We start from the raw sequence: 20,097 nt of genomic DNA on the forward strand, positions 1-20,097 counted from the left end.
AACCTATATAATTTTATTAACCAATGTCACCCCAATATATTCAATAAAGATTAAAAAAAAGAAAATAAAAAGTGCTGTCTGTGATCAAAAACTTAATATATACAGTTTGATGATGATGCAGTAAGCCAATGAGATGAAAGTACCTGTAAGTACAGAAATATGTTCTGTAAGGTGAGACCTGGTGCCTTTTCAGAATGGGTATGTCCCCAGATGTCCTGGAGACATCTGATGTATACTTTAGAAATAAAATTAAGGGAAATTTTACGTGTATGTGGTCATCACAATTGGATTCTATTAGAGGAGAATTTTAATAATCAAATGGATAGGATGATCCATTAAGCCATGTCACCCCAATAAATTCACTAAAATTTTAAAAAATCAAAATCAAATGAGAAAAAAATTTACCAGTCATACAAAGAAGCTAGAAAATAACAAGCATAATGAGGAGAAAATGCAATTGAAATAGACCCAAAATAGATATAGATACTAAAAGTAACAGACAAGAACATTATAACAGTTATTATAACTGTATTTCATATTTTCAAGAAGGTAGAGGAAAGATTGACACATTGAATAGAGACGTGGAAGGTGTAAAAATCCTAAATCACACTTCAATAATGTGTTGACTCACACAAAACAACATCTGAGGTTAAAAATATACACTAGATATGATTAACCACAGATTAGATACTGCAAAAAATTAGATTTAATAATTTTACAATACAAGATATGTGAAATGAATTATTTTAAAATACTGAAAATAAAAAGTACAGCACACCAGTTAGTAGTGGGACAGATTAAACAGCCTAATGTGTGTAATCAGAGTCCCTGAAAAGGAAGAGGGACAGAAACATATTTTTAAAAACAATGCCTTAAAATTTCTAAATTTGATGAAAATGCTGAACCCACAGATCCAAGAAGCTTAACAGTCCTCAAGAATAGGAAACATGAAGAAAACAATGCCAAGGAACTTCATAAAACAATTGTTCAATTCCCAAAAGCATTCCCTAATAAACCTTCTGTGTGCTAATCTCCATGTCAGCATGGGCTTCCCAAGGATGCCAACCCGAAATATGTATCAAAATCCCTATCAAAACAATCACCATCTGTGGAGCAGAATGGAAGTATGAATATACTTCTACATTGTTTTATTTTCCTCATAATGAGTATATATTACTTTATAATAAAACAATCAAATATGTAACTACTTTGTGTCATATATCTTTGGAAATGGCAAGAGATTTATAATCTCCCCAAGAAAACCTTATATTACACTTAATATTTTTACCTTTAAGTCAAAGACCTAGTGATGCTATACTAACTCAAAATGTATTTTAGTGCTATTACAAAACTTATATTCTGTATGATAGCAGATTAGAAAATCAATAAAATTTTTCTACCTCCAATGCCAATGCTATGTGTATATAAGTTTGATTGACATACACATAATTATACAATATTTTTAAATTATTCATGTTCTATATTTACATACTTTACGTATACATAGGTATATAAATGCTCACTTTCTTAGTATCAAAATGCATGTTTGTTATGCAAGAATCTTTGAGAATTGTAAAGTTGAATAGGATATTGCTTTTATGAATCCAGCATTTTGAAACATCAGAACTGTTTAATAAATTGCCTTCTTTTTTGCTTTCATCTGTCTTCATCAGCATTTTCTGGCATTAAAAATTGGCCACAATTCAAAACTACTTGACTGAACACTGCTACATGAACAATTTGAGTTTAAAAAATTGCAAAAAAACTTAAGAGGTGATATAATAAACACAATATTTCTTATACCCAAAATGTATATTTTATAACCTACATTATAACCTCCACAATCCAATTTATCTTTATCTGCATACTCAAAAGACACAGCAAGTTGAAATTAAATGGCACACTGGTTGTAATCCATATGTTGCCTTTCCATTAACATAAACCATAAAAAAAGTCAATAAGTACCTTCAATTAACTCTGCATTGTTTTGGCCTCTGGACTATCTCAGAAGGCATTTTGTCAATAGAATATATGGAAATATTGCTACATTACTACAAATTGTCCTTAGGGAAACAGACCTGTAATTTTATCATGATGGATATTTCTAGCAACTACATTATTGCTAAGTATACCACAAGTTCTTCTGGACAGGATCCAACATAAAACAAACAAAAACACACACTGCCCTAAAGCTATAGGACACCCTGCCTGAAGATGCTCCTTGGTATCACAGATTCAATTACACTTTCATCAGATAAACCAGTTATATCTAAGCTAACTTTAATCTTGTCCATAAAAATCCACAGCACAGTCTCCCAACATCATCATTATAATGATGTTCTACTATGTGTAGTGATGACAACAAAAGTCAGGAATTATAAATTTCCATCATCATTCAGAACCTAAACTTAAACAAATTAAGCAGCTGTGATACTATGGTGACGACAAACACAGTTTGAATAAAGAAATCACAAAATCTTACCTTAAGATACCATTTGTATTTGGCATGCTCCCAATTCTCAGGAATTTGTGTCCTTTTGAGAAACTGTTCAGCGTCTGTTAGCCATTGATTAAATACCTTCATATCATAATGAAACCGTCGCCATTTTTCAACAGATCTGTCAAAATGCCTAGAGGTGAAAAACATGGATCAAGAAAAAGAATGGATTATATAAAACAAATTATATGAACATAGAATGCACATTTAATTACACTGATAAGAATAATATTAAATAGAAAGGATGAATGAAAATAAAAGGCTGGTTTTTTTTTGTTTTTGTTTTGTTGTTGTTGTTGACGTTATTACAGATGTCCCCCATTTTATCCTTTTATCCACCTTTGCTCCTTCCACTCAACTTCCCCCCTTGCCCTCCTCTGGCCTTCATCACACTTTTGTCTGTGTCCATGGGCTATGCATATATATTCTTTAGCTAGTACCTTCACCTTCTTTCATCCAGTCTCCCCCAACCTACTCCCCTCTTAACATTTGTCAGTCTGTTCCATGTATCCATGCCTCTAGTTGTATTTTGTACATCAGTTTATTTTGTTCATTTCTTCTGTTAAAATTGAATACATTTCTTTATTGAAACAAAGGTAAAGACAATTATTATGGAGTATTAACATTTTCTCCCCTGTGAGCATACTTATTTTTTAATTCTAGGAATTTAAAAATATATTAACATCTAATAAATTAAGTATTTTGAAGCCATTCAATTTCAAATGGATCAAAATCAAATGACCTCATAAAGTCTATCACTTTCAATATCACTGCTATCTCGCTTTATCATTATTTTTATTGGATCCACTAACATTTTAAGTTGGAATTCTGGAGGAAATTACATGAGTCCACCTTTACATTTACCTTAAAACTGTTGCACATAAGAATCACCTGGGTGTTGGAAAAACAATAACAATAAAACACTGAGTCCAGGCCCCCCTAAAGACCAATTAAATCAGTATATTTGGAGGTGGTGTACAGATATTGGTATTTTTAAAAGCACCCAGGTGATTTTAATATACAATCAAGATGAAAAAAATCTACAAAGTTTGAAAGTATTATGGGGTTTATGATCTACTGGATCACCCGGGGCCTGTCCAAACAAATATTTGCTAACACTAAACCAAAAGGCACTCTGCATATCCTGGCTGTAGGGCTGCCTCCGAGGACAGTAGTCTGTCAAAGTTCTCTGAGTGCTACTCTTGAGATGCAATGGATTATAGTTTTAAATATCTTTTCAGTTCTTTACATCCGTTTAGGAACTTGAAATTATTTTAGAACTTAAGTCATGCCAGAACTCCTACTGTTTTACTGGGAAGGGAATGGAAGTCACATATATTAAACAGTTACTATGAGTCAGACAATGGGCTCTGTGCTTTTACATATCCGATTTCACTGACTCTACAACACCACCTGGAACATAACAATTATTATTCTTACTTCCCCTGGAGAAAAATAAGAGGGTGAGTAACTTGCCAAAAAGGAAATAGGTATAAATGGTAGAGAGGGGATTCTATCAAATCTCTGTGGTTTCAATGGTGCTTTTCACTGCCTTACATGGTCTTTGCTGGGATTTCCTTTTTTCTGGATGAATTCTCATCATACAAATTAAACAATTCAGAGACAGACTTGCAGGGTTTTTTCTTATTTTGTATTCTTTATTATCTTCCAAATATTTAATTATGCATTTATATGTAGTTTGCATTCTATCACACATTTCATTTAATTACTAACTATATTTCTTAATTTAAAAATATTTAAAACAAAAAAACAAACAAAAATATTTAAAGTAGACTGTAATTTGGTAGCATGAAGGGACCTGGAAATGATTATGCCAAACGAAGTAAGCTAGTCAGAGCAAGACAAATATCACATGATCTAACTTATATGTGGAATTAAATGCACACAACAAGCTGATGAATAAAATAGAACCAGAGGCATGGAAACATAGAACATACTGAAGAATCTCAGAAGGAAGTAGGGGGGGGTGGGCTGGAAGAGATTAGCCAAAGAACTTATATGCATATATGCATAACTCATGAACAAAGACAATAGTGTGGTGAAGGCCTGGGGAGGAGGGAGTCAATGGGGGAGAAAAGGGGTCCATGTATAATACTTTGAACAATAAAGATTTTTTTTTAAAAAAAATGGACTATTTTAGTAGCAGAAGAAAAAAAAAGGCAGCCAATGGTAACCAAAAGAGTCTCTAACTACAGATAGCTGAAAAATAAGAATTCTGCCTTTTATTATTAACTAGAGGCCCTGTGCACAAAATTCATCACTGGGGGGGGGGGTGTCCCTCAGCCCAGCCTGCACCCTCTGCAATCTGGGACCCCTTGGGGGATGTCCAACTGCCGGTTTAGGCCTGATCCCTGTGGGATCCGACTGCTGGTTTAAGCTCTCACAATCCAGGACAGCTGGCTCCCAACTGCTCACCTGCCTGCCTGCTTGCCTGATTGCCCCTAACCGCGTCTGCCTGCCAGCCTGATCATCCCCTAACCACTCCCCTGCAAACCTGATTGATGCCTAACTGCTCCCCTACAGGCCCAGTTGCCCCCAACTGCCCTCCCCTGCTGGCCTGATCACTCACGACTGCCCTCCCCTGCCCACCATCTTGTGGTGGCCATCTTGTGACCACATGGGGGTGGCCATCTTGTGACCATATGGGGACGGCTATCTTGTGACCACATGGGGGTGTCCATCTTGTGTGAGGGTGTGGCTGTCAATTTGCATATTACCTCTTTATTATATAGGATGGCATTCTAGAGGTAATCAAATATCATATTACCATCAGCCACAAAATGATCTTAGAAATATATTACATGTTTAATAATATTTTATATCTTTTTTAGTGGTATCTAATACATAATATAAAACTTACAAAATACATTTTAAGAAAGTATTCCCTTTAAAAAAATTGGTACATTGTGTATGTCTCACAGGCACTTGTGTCATTGGATCCAAAGAGTTGTTAAATGAGAGTCTAAAAAAACAATGATGCATAGTTGGCATTGTTCCATCTTAGTAAGACTATAATTGATTTTACTTTTCATTATATATTTTCTCTGTTGTCAAGATCCCTACAATGTGCATTTCATACTCTGATATTTAGAAAAATACAGTCATTTAAAAATAATTTTAAAAGGTAGACTCACATGCTAACTACTACCACCTCCCACTCTTTTCCTGCTACCATAGTTTGAGAAACAGGCAGAAAGCAGCTAATCAGAGGACAGAGAAGTCATTTTGTCACAATTTACCATTCCACATTTATAACAGTCCCCTTCTTACTTTGCTTTTTTTCCTACCCAATCACCAGAATTATCCTTATTTCCAAACTTTCCACTACTGGGAGGTGATTGTTTCTCCATTTGTGCTATAAATACACACTCTCTTCATTCCAGGCTGCTGCACAGATGTATTCCTCCACCACTAACCACACTGGCAATCACCATCTTCCTCCAGATTCCACAGTTTCCTCCCATCCCAGCCCCTCTTCCTCTTCACAGATTATATTTCCTCTAAATTTTCCAAGAAAAAAATCCATGGGGTCCATACAATTGATCATGGTACCCATAGCTCTACAAGCCAGAGCTGGAGGGAGGAAGAGAAGGGAAACAGGCCAAGGTCCCAGGTTTTCCTATTTTTATACTTGTTCCAAGTCCACAAAAGTGAGATAGGATGGAATTGCCAGGCACAGAGTACTGCCTGCTATCCCCCCTGCCCTGATACTGCTTCAGAACTTTGTGACTGTACATTACTCCCATATTCCTGAAAGGCCCACCTTCCCTTTTGTTCCCTTTCCATTATTCCTGCAGTCCAAACCTCCGCATATCTAATGACTAGATCTGAACTACTTCCACTGTCACTTTGTCAATATCTAAATCAAGAGTATTCTGTATAGCCTACAACTACAAAACTGCCTTGGCCCTCGCAGCCATGGTGACTGTCCCGGCTCCATCTGGAAGGTCATTCAGCTATCCAGTCTAATTAGTATATTACACTTTTATTATTATAGATTAATGTTAAAATGAGTACCTCTAGCCAAACAAAATATCCTATATAATAAAAGGGCAATATGCAAATAGACCGAACTGCAGAACAACTGAACAACCAATCAAAGCGTAATATGCTAATGATATGCTAAGGCTGCTCAACTACTCGCTATGATGTGTACTGACCACCAGGGGGGCAGACAGTCAACCAGTCGCTATGACGTGCACTGACCACCAGGGGACAGATGTTTTGACTGGTAGGTTAGCTTGCTGCTGGGGTCCAGCCCATCAGGACTGAGCAAAATGGGCCAGACACACCCTGGAGCCCTCCCATGGTCCCTCCCTGGCCCAATCATGCACTGGTGGGGTCCCTCAGCCTGGCCTGCACCCTCTCGCAATCTGGGACCCCTCGGGGGATGTCAGAGAGCGGGTTTCAGCCTGATCCCACAGGCCACTTCCTTTGGGAGGGTGCCAGACACAGGGCTCAAGGCTGGTGAGTGCTGCTGTGGCAGCTCGAACTCTCCAGATCAGGACTGATTGGGCGCAAGCCTGCAGCAGGCACAGTGGGGCTGGGATGAATGGGAGCAGCAGATAGGAGCTGCAGGTGGTGTTGGACTGCGGGTTTCGGCCTGATCCCTGCCGGCCACCCAGAGGGACCCCACCCGTGCACAAATTTGTGCACCGGGCCTCTAGTTAAAGAATAAAAGCTTGCACATTTGCATGTAATGGCATTTAAAGTGAGTAATAATATTTTAAACTCAATTTCAAGCATTACATAAAATTTTTAAATACACATTCAGTTAATATGTGTCAATAGCAAGTCTAAGGCTACTCATAAATGCACTATGTAAAATTTAATTTTTATCATCATGACTTATAAATGTAAACTCCCACCAACAAAAATTCTGAATGAATGAAAATTTTACTAGCTTTAATGTTACACTGGTAAATTTAATCTCTAATCAGTCACTAAGCTCCCTAAAATCCTCACAGCATTAATTGGACTGTACACATGATTGAGGGAAAAGGCAATACCAATTAAAAACACATAGAGACATTAAAGATAACATTCAGGGAAATAAATATAAATTTTACCCTCTATATTATATCTCAGGGAAAATAGTTGTTGCCTTTTTTTCCTGGCAATAAGAAGATATGTAGGCTGAACTAAATAAGGACCAAAAATATTATTATAAACATATGGATAATAAATCAAGTGATTTTAAAATTTTGCAAATATTAAAATTCTCATTCACTATGCAAGCAGTATTTAAAATTACACTGCTGCTCCATTTATGTGCAGCATAACTTATTTCCTGCTGTTCTAAATCAAGTTAGTCAGATTATTCTCAAGCATAAATTACATTTAGAGAGTAATTTAGGTACTTGGGACATACTTTAACACTTTCAGGCCATTAAGGTGGTGCTGAATTTCACAAAATAGATTTAAATAAATAACACCCTGGTAGCCTTCTGACATTTCCATTGTGGCTTTGTACTTAGGTCTGCTAACTCAGCATTGTGTGGCTGGTTATTTCCTCTCACATATTTTATCTTGGATGTGGTAAGTGGGAGGAATCTTGGCTAAATTCTCACGGACCAAACTGTAGGTAAATGAAATTTAAATTAGTTACTTGCCTCAAATCTTAGTACTTTGAGCCCTCCCCACCCACGCACTTGACCCCACTTCTGTAGGAATAAAATTATTTCATAAAACCTTAGTATACTAGCAGGTGTGGAGTATTTTCTACAGAATCTGACTCACTCTGAGGAGCACTACCATGGCTGACTCTGCTCCCTTCTCTCCTACACCTTTTACTTTTTACTCCTAAGACAATGCCCCAGATCATCTCTGCTCTCATGTCTAATATATATATATATATATATATATATATATATATATATATATATATATATATAATTCTGAACCCAGAGCCACATATGTCACATATGTATCATTTTATCATTTGACTCCATTTGACTCCACTCCAGCTGTCTGTCTCACGGCCACACTCTCTGGACATAGGCTTATATCTGAACCCATGAATGACCTGGCCTCCTCTGGTGGGTAAAGCACAGCCTTTAGACTGCATAGGTTGGAGTCCCAGCTCCACCATTTACTGTGTGGCTTTGGGTAAGTAAGTAAGTGACCACTCCAAAAAGGGTTTATGAAAGTAGTTTATGAAATAATCTCCTTAGGTTATTTGTGAGGGTTACATAAGTGAATATGTCTGAATTTCTTAAAACAGTATATGGTAGTATTCAACAAATATGAGTAAGTAGCTTTTATTATTATTACTCTGCCTCTATTTAGCTTAGGTTTTCAAATACAAAGCATGTCACTGATATAGAATCCAATCCATGCAGTGTCTCTCTGGACTCCACCAGACATTTAAACAATGATTTTATCTTTAGTTTTAAGATTTAAAGTAAGTAAAATAAACTCAAAATGAATAAAGACTTAAACGTAAGATGGGAAACCATAAAAATATTAGAAGAAGCCATAGGCAGCAAAATAGTAGACATTTGTCGTAGCAATATCTTTACCGATACAGCTCCTAGGGCAATGGAAACTAAAGAGAAAATAAACAAATGGGACTACATCAAAATAAAAAGCTTCTGCACAGCAAAAGATACAATCAACAAAACAACAAGAAAGACCACTGCATGGGAGAACATATTTGCTGATGTTATCTCTGATAAGTGTTTAATCTCCAACATTTACAGGGAACTGGTACAACTTAACAAAAGGAAGATAAATGATCCAATCAAAAAATGGGCAAAGGACCTAAAGAGACACTTTTTGAAAGAGGACATACAGCAGACCAGGAGACATATGAAAACATGGTCAAAGTCACTAATCATCTGAGAGATGCAAATCAAAACGACAAGGAGGTACCATTTCACACCTGTCAGAATGGCTATCATCAACAAATCAACAAATGACAAGTGCTGGCAAGGATGCGGAGAAAAAGGAACCCTCGTGCACTGGTGGTGGGAATGCAGACTGGTGCAGCCACTGTGGAGAACAGTATGGAGTTTCCTCAAAAAACTAAAAATGGAACTCCCATTTGACTCAGTGATCCCACTTCTAGGAATATATCCCAAGAAACTAGAAACACCAATCAGAAAGGATATATGCACCCCTATGTTCATAGCAGCACAATTTACAATAGCTAAGATCTGGAAACAGCCTAAATGCCCATCAGCAGATGAGTGGATTAAAAAACTGTGGTACATCTACACAATGGAATACTACACTGCTGTAAAAAGAAGGAATTCTTACCATTTGCAACAGCATGGATGGAAATGGAGAGCATTATGCTAAGCAAAATAAGCCAGTCAGTGAAAGATAAATACCACGTGATCTTACTCATTTGTGGAAAATAAAGAACATTATATACTGATGAACAAAAGTAGATACAGAGGCAAAGAAGCATCGAACAGACTGTCAAACTACAGCAGGAAGGCAGGGGAGGGTAGCTGGGCATAAGAGATTAACTGAAGGACACAAGACACTGGGAGTGTGAGGGTATGTGCCAGGGGTAGAGGAGGCCTGGAGGAGGTCAATGGGGAAAAAAGGAGACATAATGTATGTACTACTATTTGTAATACTTTAAACAATAAAATAAAATTTTTAAAAATAAAGTAAGTAAATAGACAATGTCATTAGCCTGCTTACAGAAGTTGAATCATTACTTCATCATGGAATCCATGGTTGCCCACGCCTAACTCTATGCGACATACTTATTTTTCTTTTATTTTATAATCACCCTTTATTGTTAAATGTACTAATATACAGAAGAATGTATACATTGTGACCATAACTCAAGCCAGGAAATTAAAAAGGAATAAATTCAACAGCCAGAAATCCCTCTTGAACCCATTCCAATCACTAGTCTCTCCTGTCCACCCTCTATATATTTTCTCTCCTACCTTCCGGTAATCATTCCCTTAGAGCAAGCATGTCAAACTTGCAGCCCGTGGGCCATATACAGCCCACAATGAATATTTTTGCGGCCTAGCTAGCCAATATAATGGTATGTAAGAGATATATTAATAAACATTTCCTAACTTAATTTTTACAATATCCTGTTATACATAATTATTAATAATGAACTACAACGTTTGCTAATGACTGATTAATCGTGTTGCATTCATTTACTTTACATGCCTTATGTGCAGGTGCACCATTTCTCTCTCCAATACTAGCAGCGAATATTTTAGCAGCCGATTGCCACATCTATAGTCTTGGACTGACTTGTTTGGTTTGCACAACAGGGAATATTTTTGCTTTTGGAGAACAAGAAAAATGATTTTATTTGAGTTATGCTTATTAATTTGTGAAGTTACTCAGTATCTGGTAAGTGAATGTTCAAGAAAAATATTAATTTTTATTAAAATGTTCTATTATTTTATGTTAATGATTACTTATTTATTTCAGCCCTTTGTATTCAGCATGCCTCCATCTAAATAAATCTACGTTTCTATGAAAATTGAAGCTTTTGTTTTTTTTGCAGTCCACAAAAAATTAAATCTTGCTTATTTGGTCTGTGTTAGCTTTTGAGTTTGACATGCTTGCCTTAGAGCTTTGTAACGTAAATATACATTCCTAACACTAGAGTTTAATTGTTGTATGTTTCTGAAGTTTTTATAACTGGAACATATAGTATGTATTCTCTTGTGTGGGAGTTCATCTGCTCAATTTCATACTTTTAATATCAGTCCATGTTGTTGCTTATTCATTGCTCTATAATATTCCACTGTATGACATATTATTACTGATAATAAATATTCAGGTTGTTTTACTTTGGAGCTGTTATAATGTTGCTATAGACATTTATGTACCTGTTTTCTGCAATGTTTGCCCAAGCATTTCTGTAGAGTATATACCTAGGAGTGAAATTGACAGGCCATAGATTTTGCACATTTTTAATATTACTAAATAGTGCCAAATGGTTTGCACTTCTAGCAGAAGTAGTGTATGAAAATTCACATTCCTGTTTACAATTCACAGTCCAAGGAGCAATGTAGGAGAATTCCAATTGCTTCATATTCTCAGCACCACAAAAAATGTCAAACTTTTACATTTTTACCATTCTGATTGGCATATAGTGATATCACATTTTAGTTTTAATTTGCAACTCCCTAACTACTAATGGGGATGGTGAACTCTGTGTCAATTGGTCGGGCAAATTTTTTATTTTGTGAAGATGACGAATTAGATGGTGTTATTGTGAAACATAAAATCATTTCTTATTTACTACGAAATGATCATTCTATAAATACCATCCAGATCAAGATATAAAACATTGTCAGCAGCCAATAAGCCCTCTTGTGCCCTTTCTCATATTTTAAAAACTTCTCCCAGTTTTCAATCACATAGTCTGTTCTTTTCTCAATGACTTGTAGGAATTCTTCATAATGATTGAGGCACACACTTCATCAGTTATATGTGTATTCCAAATATATTTTCCTACCCTGTGGCTTTCACTCTTACTCTCTCTATGCTGTCATTGATGTACAGAAGTTAATATACAATATAATCCAGTTTATTATTTTTATTTATGAGTGCTTTATATATATATTTAAGAAATTTTCATTTACCCAACATTCATTAACATACTCTTCTATATATTATAGTCAGTTTTATTAATTTTCTTTTGACAATTTAAATGCGTAATTTTCTGGAATTTTATTTTTATATATAATATAGGAAAAGATGTGTATATATTTTTTCTAAGCAGGATATTCTATTTTAATTTTAAGATAATGTATGCAGAGAGAACAAAATAATGGGTATACAGTGGAAAAATAAAACTGAAAAGGAAGCCTCTGCCCCACTTCACACAATCCTCCACTCTGCTAGTTACACTCCCATTGTAAATAAAATAATTAACTTTGAAATATTTATAGAATAAGGCAAAGAAATAAACAAATACAGTGCTATACACTGACCTCTTTCTCATTTAGTTTTATTGTTTTCAATATATCCTTGCTAGCACTTTTATAGCTTTAGATTGATATTTTATCTTCTAACACCCTGTTTATTTTACCCTTAATTCTCTCTAGGTTGTGAGTCTGATTTTCGGGCTTCAAACCAGTTGGTGTAGTACTTTGATTTTCGGTTTCTTACTATGGTTATAATAATTGAGATCAGGAAATCATTTTCATGCCTTTATCCCCTTTCTTCAGTGCTGAATTTCTACACATTTTGTTTCCCTTGTTTCTCATAATAACTTTTTGTTTATTGCCATATGAACAAACAGAAAAGATAGACTGCTTGAACTAGATCACCAGCATCAACACTTAATATAACCTCTTTCCAATCACAGGGGACTCTTTTGCCACACTTAATGGATACAGGGATATTTTCCCATCAAAAAATAATAACTAGTTTGCCTGCGTATTATTGGTGAACCTCTTGGATTTCCTGTCTGTATACTTTCCTATCAATCTCATTCACTCTTTAAGGTTCAAATAACATCTACAGCAGGAGTTGGCAAATTTTACCAAGTTCTTGAAAATAAACACTTTAGGCTTGGTTGGTCATGCAATCTTTGTTACAACTACTAGTTGTACTAGTATCTCAAAATCAGCCATAAACTGAACACAAGCTAATGGATTTGGCTGCGTCCCAATAAAACTGTATCAAAAAAAACCACAAAAAAACAAAACAGGTTTGGGGCCAGATTTGGCCTGTGTGCTGCGCTTTACCTACCCTTCCTCTATAAATTCATTTCTACAAAGCCTGTGATTCTGGCCCTTACCTGAGCTCTATATCTAGCTGATTTTTGGAGTATTCTCACCAGAATATTCTATGTGAACCTCAAACATCACATTTGAACAGTTTCTTATTTTCTCCACAAAGTCTTGTAATTTTAACTAATGATTGTCAAGTTAATAATCTGAGGTCATCCTCCATTCCTCCTTTTCTTTTTCACCATATTTGTATTTGTATCCCATCAAACAGAAAGGACTCTTTTAACAGGACCTCTTTCTAGCCTCACTGCTATGGCCTTTCTTTAAATCCCCTAATACCCCTGCTGGTTTGGCTCAGTGGTTGAACATCAACCTATGAAGCAGGAGGTCATGGTTCACTTCATGGTCAGGGCACATGCCTGAGTTGTGGGCTTAATCCCCAGTAGGAGGTGTGCAAGAGGCTGATAATCAATGATTCTCTCTCATCATTGATGTTTCTATCTCGCTCTCCCTCTCCCTTCTTCTCTGAAATCAATGAAAATATATTTAAAAATAAAAATACATCCCTTAATACCTTTTTCTTTGACATATCCCAATCTATCTATCCCTATCATCATTGTCTGAAAATCTTCTAATCTATGTCTACGCTGTCATCCCTTCTTTTTTATTCCAACACAAATATTCATATAGCCCACATGTTTAACATACACTTTAAAACATTGAATATCTCAAAATTTCCATGACAATTCAAAGAATATCTTAAAACTCTTTAGGTTTATTTCTCTTTTATTTTTTTTTTTTGCAGTGTAACTGGGGTGTAACTTTATTAATTTAAATTTTTTATTGTTGCAAGTATTATATATGTCTCCTTTTCCCCCATTGACCTCTCCCTACCCACTCCCCTCCCCCCACACACATTCCCTCACCCCCCTACTGTCTGTGTCCATTGGTTATACTAATATGCATGCATACAAGTCCTTTGGTTGATCTCTTACTCTCCTCACGCCCCTTCCCAATGTTACTGGTCTCTCATTAATGCATGTCTGGATGGGATCTAAAATGGGGATTGTAGTAGTCCCTCTTTCCTATAAGTAGGCAGATCTCTGGAGGAGGAGGTTAAACTAGAAAAGTCTTATCAGTAAGCTTAAGTCATCTTAAATAAATGATGACTTTTTTAACTATAAGTAGACACAAACACATACACACTCAAATATACAGGTGTGAGCAAAAGGTTTACCGTTCCAATACAAATAAATAATAATTTACAAATAATACAAAAATAAAGTCTTGCACATATTCACAACTGTAATCCAACTTTTATCCAACCCTGTATATATGTTATATGCACACAAAAATGTACACACAAAGATGTGTATATGTGTATAGACACACACATATACACAAATTAAGCATATTATTTTGGCTTAATATGGAAGAGACAACACAAACATCCCTGAGATAAGTGAATAACAACTTGCATAGGTAGGGATCCATATTTTCACCTACTCTTGATATCTGATTATTTAAGTAGCTGATTATAAAAAGAAAACCAAAAGTGTCTCTTCTATATATATAAAAGCCTAAGCGACCTTTACAACCGAACAACTGGAACGACCGGTACGGCCAGCCGACCTGTTGGTATGTTGCACACTGACCACCAGGGGGCAGACGCTCAACACAGAAGCTGCCCCCTGGTGGTCAGTGCACTCCCACAGCTAACCTCCCATGGCCAGCCAATCTCCACCAGTCCCTACCCTCCCTTGCCAGCAAACCTCCCATGGTCCCTCCTCCCATCCAGCAGGCCCTGTCCAGGAGACCCCATCTGGCAGGCCCCAAAGCCCTGGCTGGCAGGCCCTGGCAGGCCCGGCCCCAATCAGGACTGGGCGAGAGGACCCTGATAGGCCCTGATCGCCGGCCAGGCCTAGGGACCCCACCCATGCACACATTTCGTGCACTGGGCCTCTAGTATATTTATAATGTCCCTGGTATTTCACAAACCTCCTTTGTCCTTCTCTTTTCTATACACCTTTGACACAATCCAGAGTCCCAGCAGACCAATGACTGTGTAAAGGGTACAAAATTTGAGAGCTCTATCATATTGGAAAAATATTCAGGGTATGCTATTCTTATACTGTTTCTGGAAAAAAAAAAAAACAATGTAGGTTTATGCTAATATTAACCTAAAAATTATGCAGTTTCAATGTCTTGATTTGATACAATTAGCACCCTGTTAAAATACCCAAAGTAGCAATAATAGTTTGCTATTAGTGAGCAGTACTATTACCTTTAATATAGGATCTTTAGGACAAATTAACTACACAAACTGATTCAGCAGTCTAAATTAAATAATTTGAATTTCTTTAAAAGTTTAAGGTAGCATTCCTTCTGAGGACGTGATATATTCCTGGATATTCTTTACAAAATATGAGCATTTTATTTAGTCCTAATTTATATATGTTCGAGTACATAGTCCAAATGAAGATAATACAGTGTGCGATATCATAGCTTCTAAATCTTATCTTTAATTTGTTGGCTTGAAGAGGTATTTGAAATAAAGATGTCTTTCTCTTTATTTGAACACAAACATATGTAATTGATACAGGAACTTTTTACTTAGAAATAGCAGCAAAAGCAGGAACAAAAGCAAAAAGACATAGGTATGTGTTAAGCACTCTACAATGAACATAAGACTCGACACAATATTAATATTTCAACAACACCTTAGGGTAGGCACTATTATATTAATTTTTCAGATAAGAAAACTGAGACATTGGGAGGATCAATAACTTGTACATTTCTAAGCAGGAATGCAAGGCAACACTAGAGTTGAATAAGAGTAGCTGGTAGTGTACATGGTTTTATTTTTAGTATCATTAGAATCAGTAAACACAATATTATCTCATGGAAGACAAGAAATCATACTTCTACAACATACTGTCCTCCTGGGCATAAAGCATATTGTTATTGTCCAGCTACACTCCTATATCTGAGCATAATAAATCTTATATTAAAAGGAAAGGCTTAATAAATTACCTAACATCCTTTTTAAGCCTCATTTTTTCAAATTAGCATCTCTTATTTACAAACACATCATGATGAGTATACCACACTCTCAAATCAAATGGAATTTATCTAGTTTTTCTAGGAACATCCTTGATGGTTCCTCATTTTACCATTGTTGTATCACCATTTTTACCATCTATTAAAGGTACTCATAAATACTCTTGAACATAACTTTTGCAGATTTGAAATCAACTTAATTTTAATACAAGTGGTATCCATTTTGAATTAGTACACCTTGCAATAAGAAAATGTCATATAGATTAGAAATTCCAAACTATTATCTTTAAAAATGAAGACATACTTTTTGATTGAAATAAGGTTATAAAACAAGGAGATTGTACACTGTATGTAATTTGAAAGCAGACAAACATGGGTTTGAAATTCTGCTTTACTATTAAATAGTGCTTTATAAATTTCAGCAAGCAATTTAATTTGCTGATTTCATAATTCTCATTTGTGAAGTAGACACAATATGGTAAAGTTATTAAGCACATAGTAATTAATCTAGCAATGTTGGCAATAACAATAATCATAACATCCAGATCTATCTATATATCTATCTTCACACACAAAAGTAGAATGGTATATTCAAGTGGATATAGTATTCTTATCTTTTAAAACTCATACATTTCACAATGTATAAAATTATTTCCCTTCTATTGTAACTAAAAAAAAAAAACTACTACAGCAAATGGAGTCATATATATTTCCTTGTTTCTTTCTGAATGAGGGAAAGGCAGTTCACTTCATCTGGCTACAAGAAAGTTAACTTCAGTTTTTTCCGCTAAGGGATAATGAGAAAGGAAAAACCATTTTATTTAAAAATCGAGGGTGAATAGATTTTGATCTTGAGGGCAAGAAAGATACTTCGGTGTAGTTATCTTCTCAAAAGTAGTATTAAAACACAAATTACAAATATGCAAATTAAGATTAAAATATAGAAAAACATGTTGTTTTGTTTCTTAGGTTGTCGTTTTGTTCATTTCTTCCATAGGCTGTTGCAGCATTTCAAATTCACCACTAGAGATTTACTTATAAAAGTGTCTGTCTTTTACATGAGGATTCATTTCTTTTGACTGTGATTAAAAGTAAAGATTAAGATCACTGTGTATCTTGGAATACATTTGCTATGAGAGCACAACAACCCAAATATAAAATAAATTGAAACAATTAACTTTTTGCTTAGCTTTATTCTATGTGGGCAATTCTTACACAGTTTCACTGGGACCGTTACCTTTTACAATACTGCTTTTTCTATCAAGGTAGTTATAATTAACAAGAGCCCCCCCCACACACATACATTATGTTATCATCTACCATAATAATGAATACACAAGCTATTTTTCTAATGTTTACTACATTTTATTTTATTTTATTTTTAGAATGAATCTCAAAGGTGGCAGATTTTTTTTAAATCATAATTTTTATAATTGTCAACTAATTCTAAAATAATTTCCAAAGAAAGAAAATCTATTCCCATTTTGCTATTATAAGCTGGTCTTGGAATGTGCAGAAATAATATTACAGAAAAAGAACAAATTTAGAAGCACCAAAAGAAATTAAAGGAGAATTAGTGATGAAATTCCACGAGAGTAACATTCCAGTTAGAAATAGCAAGGAGCAAATACCTTGATCATCAGAGGTTATAAGTAGTAAAGAAAAGAATCATCTTCAGTGAATATGACCTGTTTTGCTTGGAGTTGCACCCATAAGTCAAAGAAAAATGTTCAAAAGACTTTCTTATAAAACTAGATAAGTAGTAATTAATTTCAAGGCAGATTTCTGGTTACATATATCTTAAAAATATATGATAAATAAATTCAATGTCAGGATGTGATGCTCATTTTAGTTGAGTTCATTGTATAGATATACTGGCAGAATAGGCCAGTTCCAACATGATACCATGTAGGTAAGACACTTTCACTTCAAATTCACTGAACTAAAATCTGCCGCAACTCTGGCAAGTATCACTTATGGCAACTTTCATCAAAAATGATTTACTACTTTATGAATAAACTAGAGGCCCGGTGCACAAAATTCGTGCACGGGGGTGTGTGTCCATCAGCCCAGCCTGCACCCTCTCCAATCTGGGACCCTTCAAGGGATGTCTGTCTGCCTGTTTAAGCCCGATCCCAGTGGGATCGGGCCTAAATGGGAATTCAGACATCCCTCTCACAATCCAGGACTGCTGGCTCCCAACTGCTTGCCTTCCTGCCTTCCTGATTGCCCCTAACCGCTTCTGCCTGCCAGCCTGATCACCCCCTAACCACTCCCCTGCCAGCCTGATTGATGCCTAACTGCTCCCCTGCCAGCCTGTTTGCCCCTAACTGCCTTCCCCTGCAGGCCTGGTCACCCCTAACTGCCCTCCCCTGCAGGCCTTGTACCCCCCAACTGCTATCCCCTGCAGACCTGGGTCCCCCCCAACTGCCCTCCCTTGCAGGCCTGGTTCCTCCCAACTGCCCTCCCCTGCTGGCCATCTTGTGGTGGCCATCTTGTGTCCACATGGGGGCAGGATCTTTGACCACATTGGGGCAACCACCTTGTGTGTTGGAGTGATGGTCAATCTGCATATTACTCTTTTATTAGATAGGATAGAGGCCTGGTGCACGGGTGGGGGCCAGCTGGTTTGCCCTGAAGGGTGTCCTGGATCAGGGAGGGGGTTCCCTTGGGGCGTAGGGTGGCCTGGGCGAGGGGCCTGTGGTGGTTTGAAAGCTGGCCACGCCCCCTGGCGACCCAAGCAGAGACCCTGGTATCTGGGGTTTATTTATCTTCTACAATTGAAACTTTGTAGTCTGGAGTGGAGCCAAGCCTTCTGCTTGCTCAGTGGCGGCAGCCATTTTTGGGGGGATTTATGTATCTTCTATAATTGAAACTTTGTAGCCTTAAGCGAGGCCTGGGCTGGCCAGGGCTGCAGAAGCTTGGCTTCCTCCATTGCCAGGGGGCAACCCTAGCCTCCTGCTCTTTCCAGCTCTGTGGCTGCCGCCATTTCTGTTTGGGTTTATGTATCTTCTATCATTGAAACTTTGTAGCTTTGAGTGGAGGCCTAGGCCGGCAAGGGCAGGTGGAAAGCTTGGCTTCCTCCATTGCCGGGGAAACCCAAGCCTCCCTCCTGCTCTCTGTGGCCGGAGTCATCTTGGTCGGGTTTATTTGCATATTTGCTCCTGATTGGCTGTTGGGAGTGGCTTGTGGGTGTGGCTTGTGGGTGTAGCAGAGTGATGGTTAATTTGCATATTACTCTTTTATTAGATAGGTTATCATCATATAAACCTTTTTGCTACTTCACATTCCATCTTACTAAAATACAAGTACATGAGGGAAATATTCTTGGTATAAACCTACTATATTCATTATTTTTTTTTCTTTTTTACATTTGGAGGCACATGTCTAAATCCGTAGGGGTTACTTTATTATTTAATTAGACCAGATTCTTTTCTATCATTTTAGGTGTTTCAACTAAAGTTTGATTAACATCAGTATATGCTGTGCTCTCAGGCAAGTAAATATAGCTGTGCGGGAAGAGGAATAAACAGAAACAAAAAACGAAGGAAGGAATGGAGGTAGGTAGGTAGGTAGGGAGGGAGGGAGGGAGGCCTCACAGTAGATTAGGGCCTAGATGGCGAGCAGAGTAGAGGTATCTCAGAAAGAGAAAAGAGCGAGGACATTATATGAAGCAGAGCCAGCTAGTAGTTCTAAAACTAACATCCATTACCTGGAAGACTTGTTCAAACACAGATTGGTGAGCTCCACCATCAGAGTTTCTAATATCAAAGAGCGAGAATTTTTATTTCTAAGAAGTTCTCAGGTGATTCTGAGAACCACCTTTTGAGAACCACTAGCATG

At 36.7% G+C, this 20,097-nt stretch overlaps 1 protein-coding gene across 1 annotated transcript in view; it reads right to left on the bottom strand.

The window, feature by feature from the left end:
• DMD (dystrophin) overlaps positions 1-20,097 on the bottom strand; it is a 2,407,712-nt gene that overhangs the window by 1,293,044 nt on the left and 1,094,571 nt on the right. Inside the window, 1 exon segment of the mRNA XM_080651877.1 lies at positions 2,483-2,630. Within this exon segment, the coding sequence (XP_080508003.1) occupies positions 2,483-2,630 (148 nt within the window).

The sequence above is a fragment of the Plecotus auritus genome (genome assembly GCF_963455305.1).
Source record: "Plecotus auritus genome assembly, chromosome: X".
Lineage (NCBI taxonomy): Eukaryota > Metazoa > Chordata > Mammalia > Chiroptera > Vespertilionidae > Plecotus > Plecotus auritus.